Source organism: Alosa sapidissima, chromosome 20 (genome assembly GCF_018492685.1).
Source record: "Alosa sapidissima isolate fAloSap1 chromosome 20, fAloSap1.pri, whole genome shotgun sequence".
NCBI lineage: Eukaryota > Metazoa > Chordata > Actinopteri > Clupeiformes > Clupeidae > Alosa > Alosa sapidissima.
The window spans coordinates 9,702,290-9,717,679 of record NC_055976.1 but is presented as its reverse complement, the minus strand read 5'-3'; the positions used below and the strand labels follow the sequence as shown (position 1 = coordinate 9,717,679).

At 40.6% G+C, this 15,390-nt stretch overlaps 1 protein-coding gene across 1 annotated transcript; it reads right to left on the bottom strand.

Moving 5' to 3' along the window:
* Nucleotides 1-9,130: 9,130 nt before the first annotated feature.
* Nucleotides 9,131-15,082, bottom strand: LOC121694930 (alpha-(1,3)-fucosyltransferase 7-like). Its single transcript, XM_042075328.1, is given in 5 exon segments — nucleotides 9,131-9,440; nucleotides 9,442-9,553; nucleotides 9,556-9,669; nucleotides 9,672-9,975; nucleotides 15,053-15,082. Coding segments are annotated over 5 exon segments (870 nt in total).
* Nucleotides 15,083-15,390: the final 308 nt, after the last annotated feature.

Below are 15,390 nucleotides of genomic sequence, written 5' to 3'. Positions count from 1 at the left end.
ACTTAGCAGCAACTTTCTTCTAGCTTATTTGGACAGCGACAGGTTAAGCTCAGACTGGATCTCACTTCTAAATGGCACAGTCTATCAATGCTGTGGCCAGGGGGCAGTCTGAGAAGTTGTCCAAGTCCCACTCTGTTGCTATTTTGCCACGCAGCCTCTAAGGACTTCAGACAATCTCCCCGTCTTCCCTTTGAATAATGTGGTCCAAAGGTGACTGTAAGTCTGTCACATGTTGTCGACACACCTCCCCTGCCTGGCCAGACGTATACAGGACTACGTCTACATTCAGACAGATGTGCAGGCGTTAAAGTCGCTCCAGCCGTTTTTTGGAGAGAAATGCGTGACAGGGCTGAGCTTGATCTGATGTGTAAACACCGTCATGTGTTTGACAGCGGGTGTGGGAGTGGGAGTGGGAGTCAGCCAGTGTGACCTTTTTCCTGGGTGCAGCAGAGGGAGGCCTGTGCAGAGAGAGTGAGCTGTTTGAGCCTGACTCCATCCCACAACCGTCAACACGGCTGCTGGTCTGGGAACTGCATCATGTTTGTCAGGTTGTGAATAATATTAATAGTATAACCTTCTCAGTGATACTATTAATCACATGCAGGGAGGCATTGACTCCTAAGGAGGCACCTTAAATTGACTCTGCTTGATACAAAGTGATACTGCACTAAAGTGGATGTCATACCATTGGAGTGGTGTAAAGAAAAAAACTTCTTGAAAGTATACATATAAATTGAGAATCTTACGAATCTTACAGTCACCACAGGATTAAAATGATATAATTCCATAAAATATGGTCAATACTGCATTCCATACTTTCTATAAACATGGTGCATGCATCAACAAAGATGGGTACGTGGATAATTAAACACTGAATCATCAAATTCACATAATTTACTATAATTCCCATAGGGCCACATACTGTTGTGTATATTTGTGCAATAAAAAGATAACTGGCAAGTGTAATGAGTTGAATTGACACAACTGGATGAGCAGAGGCCTAATTTCCAATAACTCAGATGAAATCCAATTTGATCAAACAGAAACACTAAAACAAACAAGTAGTTATTACTATTTTGTAAATTATATGTGTGATTGATCCCAAAGCAGAGGATTATTGTCTTGTTAATGAACTTGTCTGCAAACAACATACACACTATACGTATACACAAATAGAGAGAGAGTAAGAGAGAGAGAAAGGGAGAGAGAAAGAGAGAGAGATTTCTGATATCTTATTTTTACTCTCCCACTGATTCTATATACTTCACGTCACTTTAGCCCTCTAACTGCACTGTTAAGTCATGGGGCCAATATTGTTTCACCCTCGTTAATCACATACAAAAGACAGATAGGATAGAAAAATCTGTTGTGTCCTTGTGTTCATTTCAGCACTGCATTCTCTCTGAGAGGCTAAGCTCTCACGGTCATCTGCCAAACTTTCAAGCACAATCGATACACACACACATCCCTTTGTTAGAAGGGTCGTTTTTATTTTGTGGAAAGCATATGAATTCAACATCTTTTAGCTGAAGAAGATGTCATGTGTTTGAAGGTCTGTGAGTATGCTGTGGCATGGCAGCAGTGACTGAAGTGATCACTCCGAATATGTGGGCCACCCTCTTGCTCACAGTGGCTGGCTAAAGACTTGAAATGGTTTATTCTCCACACACGTCAGATCCCTCAGAGCTGTGTGCACCCATGTTTTATGCATTTAACCCTTCAGCTGCCAAGTATACTCAGCATTCAGTTGATAGAATGTGTTCTTCAACAATATCAGCAAAGTTTTAAGAGATCATGTAGACCAGGCAGGCCTTGTACAATGAGTTCTTGACAGGGCTCAGATCACCCTTTCTTCTCTCTCTCTCTCTCTCTCTCTCTCTCGCACACTTTTTGTTCATATTTTCCTCACCGTCCCGCACCCAGTTTAAATACCCTGAGGTTAGTAGAATCACACTGGGCCACACTTTTTTGTATCCTCTTTTTGTATAGAAGTCAAGAGATTCCATTTATTGAACAGCGATGAGCCCTCTGTGTAAACAGCAAGTGTCTGGCCCCAGCTGTGGTGCAACTGGCTGGGCCACCTGCACCGTACGCTGGCGACCCGGGTTCGATTCTCACCCCGTGGTCCTTTCCGGATCCCACCCCAACTCTCTCTCCCACTTGCTTCCTGTCACTCTCCACTATCCTGTCGCATTAAAAGCATAAAAGCCCCCCAAAAAAACAGCAAGTGTATGACAGGAAACTGGACCTGGGTGCTCACACTGGTTTCATTTCAACTCTCTGACGTCAGTGTCGCAATCATTTACATATCCGTAACATTTGGCCACACATCATATCTACTCAATATGATTTATGATGTATCCAAACAAAATCATGAAGACACAGTAAAGCGATTTGCCATTTTACTTCATCAACATCTCTGAAGTGTCAGAGGGGAGAAACTGCTGGATGGGTTCAGAGCAGCAGCAAGATGAATGAAGAACAATGCTGACCCCTAGTGGATGTTTGTTAGTATGTGCTAATGTGGGTAAAGAAGGCCAAAGGGGGAATGTATAACATTTGAATCTAGGTTGCCAGTCATACATTTTAGCACACCTCCTGGACTTGGAATACCAGTCATGTGTTTGTCATGTGATTTATGTTTGTGATGTTTGCAATTACTTACAACAACAGCTCTGTAAACAGATGCAGTTCTCAAATGGTTTGATGTAGATAGGCTCATACAATGCTGATTTCCAAGATGCAAAAAGGAGATTCAAAGGTTCAAAATACAGGGAATGATTTATGATTTAATTTAATTTAATTAATAATTTATGTATTACTTCATTCCTTAATATCTCATGAATCATCAGGAGTTAATAGTCTGCCATTTGTGATCATGATAATTTCTTTTTCTGATAAAATGTGGTCATCACTGCTCAAATTTGCTGTTCTCTAAACACATGTCATTATTTACCACTTTAGTTGAGGGGCCAACAACATCATGAACTCATGGGCAATTAACCTTATATTCATCAAAAATTATTCAAAAATCATTATGTACCCTTTGTACCTAATGCCTTAGTTGATGTGTTGTTCATGCATGAGGTCATGAATGGGACTATGAACTCATGTCAATTCCTGATGATTTGTAAGATATAGAGGAATGAAGTAATGCACAAATCATGAATTAATTCATGCATGAATTAATGATAATTCATGTATAATAACATACACAATAGCAGTAGAAGAAATAGGAACTCACACATTGAGTATATTTATCAGTCAAGCTCAAAAGTGGCTACAAGATCACATACAGATCCATTTTTGTGATTATTAAAATGTGTCATATGTTTCATGATTTTCCTTTCTCAGTATTAATTTGCTTGATACAGTTCATTTTCTTGACCAGAGGATGGTGCTGCTGTACTGTACATGCTTGACAAATGTACAGCATACATTATGTACATTGGTTGTGGCAGGGCATGTATACTTTTAATTCAGTTCTATAATGTTGTTGCTCAAAACCTTAACCTGAGAGTGTGGTGGTGTGGTGCACAGCTGTTGATTACAGCTCAAATGAACCACCAGATAGATCCTGTCCTTGGGTGGGATGCATGTGACACACACCTTTGACCACCAGAAAATAAGTGTATGAGTTACGGTACTTGAGCAAGGGCATTTCTTTACCCAGATCAAAGAGACAAAGCAGTGACAAAAAGTATGGGCCCATAAAGTAAAGACTGAATGTATTAAGACAGAAGTATAACTAATTGCATAAAGAAAATGCCTTCTAAATGTATAGAGACACTGGAAATAAACCCCTTAGGAGATAAAAAAAAGTAAACACAATGCATTAATGAAGATTCTGTTGTGTGCTCATGTGTTGATCATCTACCTTAAGTATTCACCTGATATACAGATACAGGTCAGACTTTTATCCTATTTCTGTATAATTATTTTATTTGCAACATGGCATAGCCTATTCAAATAGAAACAGACTAGATTTTGGAGCACTTTGGGATGGAAAAACTGCTGCACTATTTGCTATTGGAAACTTTCACAGCGTATATTTGTTTCACAGACGTTGCTGTGGTTTACAGTAGGTGATGCGGCTTTGGAACTGTTGAACTAGCTGCAGTCCCTAAATGACTTGCTTAGTTATGCTGCTGTAAATGACTGTAATGTAGATGGCAATACTTGACCTAGATGAATAAGCCTCAATCTACAATTCAAGATTATGGTTATGGTTATGGTTATGGATTTAGCAGACGCCTTTGTCCAAAGTGACACATAAATACAAAACAACATAATAATATTTAAAATTGAACAGGGAACAGATTAAAATGTAGGTCAAATATAGTAAGGAGAATAGTTGTAGTACACAATAATATCAATTCAAGCAATAGCCTAATAAAAAGCAATGTAAAAAAGGGGAAAGGCAATAATAAAACAATAATGTCAATTCAATCAATAATATAAAAACAATGACATGCTAAGACTACATTAAGGAGAATATCAATAATAAACAATAATGTCAAATTAATTAACAGCCCAATTAAAATAAAACAACATTATATAAACCATAACACATAAGCGCTTAAACAACTAAGTATATGTTGAATAGGAATGTCTTTAGACCCCTCTTAAACGACCCAAAACTACAACAGGAACGGAGAGCACTGGGCAGTTCATTCCACCAACATGGAACCACTGAAGAAAAGAGTCTGGAATTAGACCCAGTTTTCATGACTGGTCGACACAACATACGCTCACCAGAAGACCGCAGTGGGCGGTTGGGGATATAAGGCTTGATTATTGAATTAAAATAACTAGGAGCAGATCTAGTTAGTGTCCTATAGGCCAAAGTGAGAGATTTAAATTTAATTCTGGCTACTATAGGGAGCCAATGGAGAGTAACTAGGAGAGGAGTTACTGTCCTCTAGGAGAGGATGTGTCCTCTTTGGCTGATTGAAGACCAGGCGTGCTCCAGCATTTTGAATCAGTAGTGTTAATTTTGTCACCTATTTTTAATTTAGTCTTAGTCTTAGTCTTGTGACGAAATGTCCTTTTTAGTCTTTGTCATATTTAGTCATTCAAATATCATTTTTGTTAGTCAAGTTTTAGTCGACTAAAACTCTCGTCATTTTAGTCTAGTTTTAGTCAAAAGAAAACTAAAGGTATCTTAGTCTTAGTCAGTTTTAGTCAACACATTTTAGTCTTTTTTTTATAACAAATTATTTCTGATTACCATTTGAGTCAAATAGTGTTTCACACATCTCAATTTTCCAACAATATTGTGTGTCCACAGGGCTACTCGTCTGTTATAATTACTCATTCTGATTTTTTGTCAGTCAGTATGTTTACATGCACAGGTAAGTCGAGCTACAGTAGCTCGGCTGGGATTTGACCATAGACAGTAAAAGATTTGACTGGACCACTGTCATATTCGTAGACCAGTGTTTCTCAAAGTGTGGTCCGGGAATCACTGGTGGTCCGCAAGCTATCCCAAGTGGTCCGCGAGCAGACGTGGTAAAATATAATATATATGAGTTGTTTGCAATATTGAACCAACTTGTATGTAAAAACAGTTCTGCAACACTGTCTATGTAAGATATGCCAGTTTAAATCATACAGTATGAATCCACACAATAAGCAAAGTGCAAAGACAATAAGCAAGGTGGTTCAGTGAGTAGGCCTATAGTTTAGACTAATTATAGGCTACTGTTGAAGTAGGTCTAATCTTTTTTTTTTGTTGCTAGGGTTAGTTAAGTGGTCCTGAAACTGAAAAAGTTTGAGAAACACTGTCGTAGACCAAAGTATTAATGTTTTACTCCGCCTCGCTAGATGGCGATATGCGCCCAAACACAACACATTCCCCAAACAGACTCTCCATCTTAGCCATAGCTAACTTGCTAGCGAACTTTCCATATTAGCTTACTTGCTAGCAAACTTTGCATCATCAGTCTAACTAGTTAAATAGTTGACATTACATGATGAACATTTTCGTATGGACATTCTGGGGGATGTTAATTTGTATGAGAGAAGCTTCAACTTCTGGGTATGTAGCATTGTGGCATAAAGCGTAGGTAGTTATCTTGCTAACTCTGGCAGAAATCTCCAGTGTTCTTGTTCCATGTAGTTTCGTGTTGCAGCCACAGGGTTGCAGCAACAGCACGTAGACTAGCCTACAGGAAAGCTGTTGCATATGAACTCATTCGGAATATTTTGAAAACATAACAGCTAGATATTATGTCTTCTCATTTTGTAGATGCAAATGAAGAGAGATTTTATCTTAGTTTTTATTTCATGCAAAACATTTTAGTCTCGTCTTTTTTCGTCAACAATAATGCATCTTAACATAGTCTTAGTCAGTGTTTCAGGACATTACTGCCGTCTCGTCATTGTCTCGTCTTAGTCATGAAAAAAAAGGTTGTTGACGAACATATTTCCTCTCGTCTCGTCTGACGAAATTAACACTATGAATCAGCTGTAATGATCTTGTTACACAAGCGGGTAAGCCAGCTAATAGTGAATTACAATAGTCCAGCTTAGAGATGACCATGGTCTGAACAAGAAGTGTGGAATCTTGTGTCAGATAAGGTCTGATCTTCCTAATGTTGTAAAGCATAAACCGACATGATTTTGCAATAGAAGCTATATGCTCAGAGAAGTTAAGTCGGTCATCAATTACAACGCCCAAGTTTCGTGCCGATCGAGTTGGGGTCAGTGAAGTTGAGTCAAGCTGGATGTTAATCTGTTGGGGAATAGCTGTTTTAGCTGGAAACACCAAAAACTCTGTTTTTGAGAGATTAAGCTGAAGGTGCCGATCTTTCATCCAGGCTGAAATATCCTTAAGGCATGCAGAAATCCGGTGGGAAACACTAGAGTCATCAGGTGGGAAAGACAGGTAAAGTTGAGTGTCAAGTCAAGTCAAGTCAAGTCGGCTTTTATTGTCAATTTCTTTACATGCACTGGTCATACAAAGAATTGAAATTTCGTTTCTTACTTTCCCATGCAGACATAGACATGCTTTAAATACAGACATAGACATACTATAGACATAGCCATAGACAATAAACATTAAATTAAAGTGCAAGACTGAAATATAGAACATGTATGTATCAAAATAGAAATATAGGACATATATATAAAAAAAATAGAGGTAGTTGTGTTGTATATTTATATAGTCTTAACAGTTACATGAAGTTTAAACTTGTGCTTGTGTGACCTGTATATTTACATTGATATGCAGTATGCAGTAATTTCAAGTATATCAGGATTGATGTGAAGCAGCAACACGTTAGGCTGTGCAGTCACAGTGCAGTTCCACAGGGCGGTGTTGGGGGGGTTTAGGGTAGACAGGATCCTAGTTTCCTAGGTTCCTGGCTGGCTGGTGGGTGGGGGGGGCTGTCAGTGATGGGAGAGTGGGTAGAGTGTTCAGCATCCTGATTGCTTGGTGGATGAAGCTACTTGCCAGTCTGGTGGTGCGGGAGCGGAGGCTCCTGTACCGCTTTCCAGAGGGCAGGAGGCTGAACAGTTCGTGTGCAGGGTGGGTTGTATCCTTGACAATCATTAGTGCTTTGCGGGTGGTGTAAATGTCCTGCAGGGAGGGGAGTGGTACTCCAATGATCCTCTTAGCTGTGTTAACAGTGCGCTGGAGGGTCTTCCTGTTCTGATCTGTGCAGCTTCCGCCCCACACTGTGATGCTGCTGGAGACGATGCTCTCGATGGTCCCTCTGTAGAATGTAGTCATGACAGGAGGCGTGGCACTTGCCTTCTTCAATTTGCGCAAGAAGTAGAGGCGCTGCTGAAAAAACGAAAAGCGATGGTTCCATGCTATCCATGTGGGGTTACATGCCCACCAAGTTTTGTGTACCCCGGTCTTTCAGTGTCCCGGGAATCCTTGTTGGTGTACGGTCACTAAATGTACACATAAATTATTTTATTGTAAGGCCCCCCATGAACGAAAGTCCACGAAACTTGGCATGCATTCGGAGGGGGTCATAATGATCCTACACTTTCAATTTAGTGCAGTTTTGACCATGTCAGCCAGAGATATTGTGATGAAAACACCTAATGTTTTGCTTTTTAATTTTTAACTAGGTGGCGCTATACATGAAATGAGTGGTTATGGAATGGGTTGACATGGCCCTTTGAGATCAACATACAAAAAAAAATGGTCCTCCTAAACCCTACGGTTCTCGAGATATTCACAGAAAACTGTGTCTGCCCTACCCTCCTTTCGGGGGGTCCAGTCCAGCGGGGGGGCTACAGATCAAAACGAAAACAGGAGGTTCCATGCTATCCATGTGGGGTTACATGCCCACCAAGTTTCATGTACCCCGGTCTTTCAGTGTCCCGGGAATCCTTGACGGAAATTTGGGCATGCGAAAAAGAAAAAAAAAAAAAATCTGACTAAACCTATATGACCGCCGCTTCGCTGCGCAGCGGTCATAATAATGTGATATAACCTTACATAGCTCTTCGGAGGTTATTTTTGCCGGGTTGAAAACAAAAGGTTCTGTGTCCAGGGGGAAGGGTACAACCCATGAGTGGTATTTATGACAGCTGTGTAAAATATGAATACTCCACAACTGCAGGGGGAGCCCAGTAGTCAAAAACAACAACAACAACAACAACAACAAATCTGCATTGGCTACCTTTACCAAACAAACCAGAAATGAACCAAAATTCAAAAGTTAATGTCTGAATAGGCAAAGAAGGTTGCAAAGGCAGAGGGATGCAAACTTGCTCTGGCATATTAAGAACATATTAAGAAAACCCATGCAAATCAACCAAAAACATAAAAACGTGCAAACTGACAAAAGAAATAAACTTAAAAAAAGAAAAACATCTTCACTGAATTGACAACACATGTGCAACACATACACAAAATACAAGAAAATCTCATTCATTGGAACTCTTCCACTAAAACCATATCATAAATGTAAGAAATATATTGATATAAAATCATATTAAGAGCACAAATACTGTATGTGATTGGTGCTTTCACTCTGTTTTGGTATAACTATTGATTCATTCATTTACTCCAGTCCCAAGCCTGCAGGTCCTTATAGACCTGTTTAGGTGGCAGACTGTCAGTCATGGTGCAAATTGAACACATCCTGTGCTCCCAGTTGCCTACAAGCTAAACGGTGTAATTCAGGTGCCAGGTAAAGTATGAGGCGTAGCGTTCTTTATCCTCGGCCAGGTCCTTCAGGAACTTTCCCAGTTCCTCCACAGAACTGAAGTCGTCCGCGTGGATGAAAGACCCTTTTGGTGCTACCGCCTCGTAGTGCGCCCTGGGCTCCCCAAAAACCACTGGCACGGTGCCACCCGACAGGGCATTCCTCCAGAACTTCTCAGTGATGTAGTCATTGAACTGAGAGTTCTCAAAAGACAGGTAGAAGTAGCAACGGGAGATTGTGGGGAGCAGACTGCTTTGACTCAGACGCTTTATAAACGTATACATCCACTTGAATTACTTTCTTAAGCTTATTGTACACAGATGTTCTATTATGTCTGGGTGAAAAGTTGCTCACAACCCAACATGCCAGTGAAGACTTATTTTTGGTATGAAATCATCAACTGTCACACCCTTCACCGGATTCTTTGGCACAAGCCTTCCATATGGTATGTAGAAATTGGCATCCCGGTTGTAGGACATGGTGTAGTTGAAGTACCCGCAAAGGGTCTCAAGTTCCCATTGTTCTTAGGGCTCTCCATCGAGAACCAGACCCAATGCTGATAGTGGGGCCGTGGGCGATCTGTCGGCAGCCTCCGTCTGCCTGTGATCAGCTCCCGGTTGTGGAAGACTACAAAGTCGGCCCTGTGGAACCAAGAGTGATTGTTCACGAGGACGCAGTTGGGAATGTTGTAGGTCTCGCTGCAGATGTTGGGGTTTAGTTGGGTGGAATAGCCAAAGGGCCAGTGCCACACCAGAATCATGATATTGGTAGCATTGACAGGAGGACTGATGAATGACTTTAGCCTCTGAAAGTTATAGGTGGCAAAAACAGGAGGAGAAAGAAGAATATCTTCTTTCGGCAAACAGTGAGATGATGATGATGGCTGTCCTGGCTGAGAAAGACGAGAATAAACACTTGTTGATATTTAGATTGTCAACCAAAGGACACTAACTGTTTTTTCTTTGTTTTCACTTCCCTGGAATATATTGATGGAAATTGGGATTGGAAATTCCATCCCAAAACATATTTATTAAATGTTTTATTTATCTTTTCATTAATTTATATAGCAAAGAAACACACGTCTCACAATACAACGCACAATGTAGGGCTGAAACGATTCATCGAGTTACTCGAATAACTCGATTACAAAAATTACTCGAGGCAAAAACCCTGCCTCGAAGCCTCGTTAAATTCCTATGACGCGCACTATGCGCAGGGATCTGATTGTTCCACACGGACAGTTGTTCAGGAAGCACACCACTAGCGCGTGAATCGTGATACATTCTGAATTTAGCTGGTGCGATTGCGAAGTGAAGATGTCAACAGAAAGTGTGTCTATCTGATTTGCAATGAAGATGTTGCTGTGATGAAAGACTATAATGTCCTTCGGCACTATGAGACCAAACAGCTACGCATCATACACCGGTTCCGAACAAACACAGAAAGTCAAGCAAATGGTAGCTAACCTGCAAGCTCAACAACAGTTTTTTTCTGTGCTAACAAAATACAGGAAAATGCCACAACAGCAAGCTATGAAGTCGCTAAACTTACTGCCCAGCACGGCAAACCGTTCTCAGACGGTGATTTCATAAAGCAGTGCCTCATCAAAGTCACAGAAATAATGTGCCCGGAGAAAGTGCAGGATTTCAACGTCAGTTTATCCAGAAACACAGTGGTGCGGAGAATCGAGGACATGTCAGCTAACTTGATACTTCAGCTAAGAGACAAAGCTTGTGATAATTTTTGCTGTGCGAAGGAGCTGCTTGATATGATGAGCCTAAAAGGCACAACGACGGGCACCATTGACATCAATATGTTTTGTATAGAGCTACCACAGGTTACTCTATACAACCACAGGTGGCAGTGTGGTGACTATATAAAACATATTGATGTCAATGGGGCATTTTGCCCATGTTCAGGGTGGAAAAGAAAAAAGAAAAATTGCATAAGACAAGTCAAATTGGTGTTTTCAAAAAGAAGGGATCATGGAGAATAAGGAAAAACATATTTAAAAAATCTTTGTATATTCCCACAAGGTGTTTGGGTGCTCTGAAAATGATAACCAAAATGATTTTTCAGACGTGTGAGGTCTGCTCTTCAGACCCTGAAGGGATTTATTTTCTGTTCATTGCTTTTTGTGAGAGTGTTTCTACTTATCTCAGTAAGGAAAATAAATCAAGAGCCTATGTTGAGTACAAATATGTCTTCTGAAGGCTTAAACAGAGCCCAGCCAAAAACTCCAATAAAATTTCTATCAACTAAGGGACAGCTATGACCATGCAGGATTATTCAGACCAAACGTGACAATTTTGCTACATACAATTCCTATTTATGTACCACCATGCAAAATTTGAGCCTCCTACATGGTTTAGTTCTTGCGCTGTGGGCTTGTGAACTTTGACAAAAAAAAGAGGCTGGACAAAATCGACACCCCCCTCCCCCTGTAAAACTGGCTGTATCTTGGAAAGTATTGATCTCACATAAGAGTCATTTTACAGTGTGTCTCCTGGGTAGCATAGGTACACCTGGTAATTTTTTCAGAATATTTTGAGACCTAAGTGCATGGGCCCTGGTTGAACTGATGTGGAATGACCCAGAAGAGCTTTAAATTTAGTGCAACAGTGTGTGCATGATGTGTGCAATATTATGGCAAAAATGTTTACGATGTGAGGCAAATGCTTGATTGATTGAATGCAGTGTTTCTTTGAATGATTTTGAATGCAGTGTTTCATTTTGCAGGCGATATGAGGAATTTGGCATTTTGTGAGAGCAATAGATGGATTTGTGTGTAGAGGTTTGTAAGCAGTTGTAAATAACTGTAACTTGAATTTCCCCTAGGGATCAATAAAGTATCTATCTATCTATCTATCTATCTATCTAACAGAGGTCGGGGTAAGCAGTTGTAAAGAACTGTAACAGAGGTCGGGGTGGTTACCTTGATGAAGACTTCATTGTAGATATGATCTTTAATGCCCTGTGTGTTAACTCCCTCCCTTCATTAGGTTACTCATTTACCCACTCACTCCAACTTCCCTATCGGAACTCCCCCTATTACCGTCGGTCCCGTATTTCCACCGTCTTGCGTGTATGTGTCACTTAATATCCATTTCTATACAAACCAAGACAGCGGACTCCTAAAGAAACACAACCACCCACACCATAGGTGTATCTAAATTAGCTATGTACCAAAAATGACATTTTACCGTGACTCGAAGAGCTGTAAACAGTGTTGTAAGGCTGCGTGTACACAACCGCTTGGAGCTCCAGTGGAATTTTAATTTCATGACGAAAATTCTCGGTCTAACCGTTCATGTGCCGTTGAAACTGTGTAAATAGGCGACCCATCAGGCCAGTACTATAACTCAGAGCGTGGTAAACAAAATTGGATATTTCAGGCAGTAAATTCTCCCGTTAAGAACCAAACCAGATTTTGTTCAAATCTACACACCTACTGTATGGCTACTGAAAAATGTAAGGTTAATTTAGCAAATGTTATTTTGAAGTGTTAAAAAACATCGTTGTTTTAGAATTTCTGAACAAAAGTGCTGATAATTGGGGGTGTTGCGATGCGTATTATAACCGCTGCGCAGCGAAGCGGCGGTCATTTACCCACTCACTCCAACTTCCCTATCGGAACTCCCCTATTTCCACCGTCTTGCGTGTATGTGTCACTTAATATCCATTTCTACGTTTCCCTACATATTATAACCGCTGCGCAGTGAAGCGGCAGCCATTTTCTTTTTTAAAACATGGCCAATTTTCCGTCAAGGATTCCCGGGACACTGAAAGACCAGGGTTAACGAAACTTGGTGGGCATGTAGCCCCATAAGGATAGCATGGGACAATTGTTTTCCGTTTTGATCTGTAGCCCCCCACACTGGACTGGACCCCCTGAAAGGAGGGTAGGGCGGACAGTTTTCTGTGAATATCTCGAGAACCGTAGGGTTTAGGAGGACCACCTTTTTTTGCATGTCAGGGGCCATGTCAACCCATCCCATAACCATTCATTTCATGTATAGCACCACCTAGTCAAAAACGAAAAAGTAAAAATTACGTGTTGTAATCGCAGGTATCTGTGACTTAACATGTTCAAAACTGCACGAAATTGGAAGTGTAGGATCATTATGACACCCTCTGAATGCACGCCAAGTTTCGTGGAATTCAGTTGATGGGGGGGCCATACAATAAATTAATTTATGTTACTGTACACCGACTTGCCTGTAGGTGGCCGGACACAGTGTTCTGTGAATATCTCGAGAACCGTAGGGCCTAGGAGGACCACCTTTTTTTTGTATGTTGGTCTTAAGGGGCCATGTCAACCCATCTCATTACCACTCATTTCATGTATAGCTCCACCTAGTTAAAAATTAAAAAGCAAAAAATTAGGTGTTGTAATCACAATATATCTAGCTGACATGGTCAAAACTGCACAAAATTGAAAGTGTAGGATTATTATGACACCCTCTGAATGCATGCCAAGTTTCATGGACTTTCGTTCGTGGGGGGCCATACAATAAATTAATTTATGTGTACATTTAGTGACCGTACACCAACAGAGTTTTCTGTGAATATCTTGAGAACCGTAGGGCCTAGGAAGACCAATTCTTTGCCTATGTTTGCCTCCAGGGGTCATGTTAACTCATTCCATATGCACACATAATCTGCATAAACAGATACACACGCACACACATACATTCACAGTAATCATACATATGACACATACACACACAGTAGACATACTGTATGTACGCATGCATGCACATGCACACACGGGCACAAGCACATGCACACACACACATAAACACATACATGCACACAATTCAAGAATTTCTCAGAATTATGAACAAGGAAGATGGGGGTGGGGTTGTATAAAATGTATTTTACACTTGAAATCTATGAACTAATCATGTTTTGGTACTTGTTGTCTAGCAGATACCAGTGAGAATTGAGTGTGCATAATGCAATTCAGTGAGACAGTTAGAATCATATATGCCTTTCACCTTTTGTTTTTAGTCAGCAGCCAGACCTGCAGATACCCTGACTTTGCTGAATTACTGAAGCTAAGCAGGCTTAGTTAGTACTTGGATAAGAAACCTCCTTGGAAGAGTAGGTTCCTGCTGGAAGTGGTGCTGGTGGCTGGCTAGGTGGCACTCTCCCCTGTGGCCAAAAGCCACCAAACAAATATCAATCCCTATGTCCTATTGCAGTGACAGGGACACTGTACTGCAGGAGATGTTTTCCTTTGCATGAATGTTAAATTGAGGTCCTGACTAACCATGGTTGTTAAAGATCCCATCTTTTTAAAGGCACTTATCGCAAAGAGTAGGTGGTTCCCTGAATTGCTTTATTTATGTACACATACATAAAGACACACACACATGCGCAAAAACACACATACATGCACACACACAACACGCAAAAAAAACCATACACACACACTACACATGCACACACACATACATGCACAAACACGATACTCACAAACAGGCGCACATGCACATAAACACACATACACACACACACACACACACACACACACCCTCACACATACACCCACACATACAAACACACCTACATACAAAAACACACACACAAAAAACACACACAAAAAAACCTAACTTACTGTATATGCAGGCACACACACTCAGTAAACACAAACAGAAGCACGCATATACACAAAAACAACCACACACTCTGCACACACTCAATTACAAACACAAAAATGGTTATATGACATTTTGATTTGTGCAACTTTGTTGTCTTACGCAAAACTGCATTAGTCAATGTGACTGAATGTTTGTTTTTTGTCTGTTTTGCTTTTAGTCATGTTGTGAACCATGTTGTTTTAAATAAAAGCATCTGCTTAAAACCAGTTACTTTACCCAGTCTAGCACTGCTTCTACCAGTTTCATAATGCTCCTTTATATTTCTCTGCCACTAGATGGCGATGTTACACAATATGAATAACTCTCAATACAGACCATACACTACACCATACCTGTCAACATTTATCGGGTATGGTGTAGTGTATGGGGGGGGCTTTTACCTTACCATTACCTTACGCTTGCCAGTTATGTATCCACCAGCTGCCTGCCTGCAGCCTAGGCTACTTCCAAAACTCCAAAGCTGCTTACTGTCTGATTTGGTTCCAAGGGCACAAGTTCAGTGTATCAACAACACTCAATAACAGTTTATGTGATGTGTTAACAGCTAGTTCTGG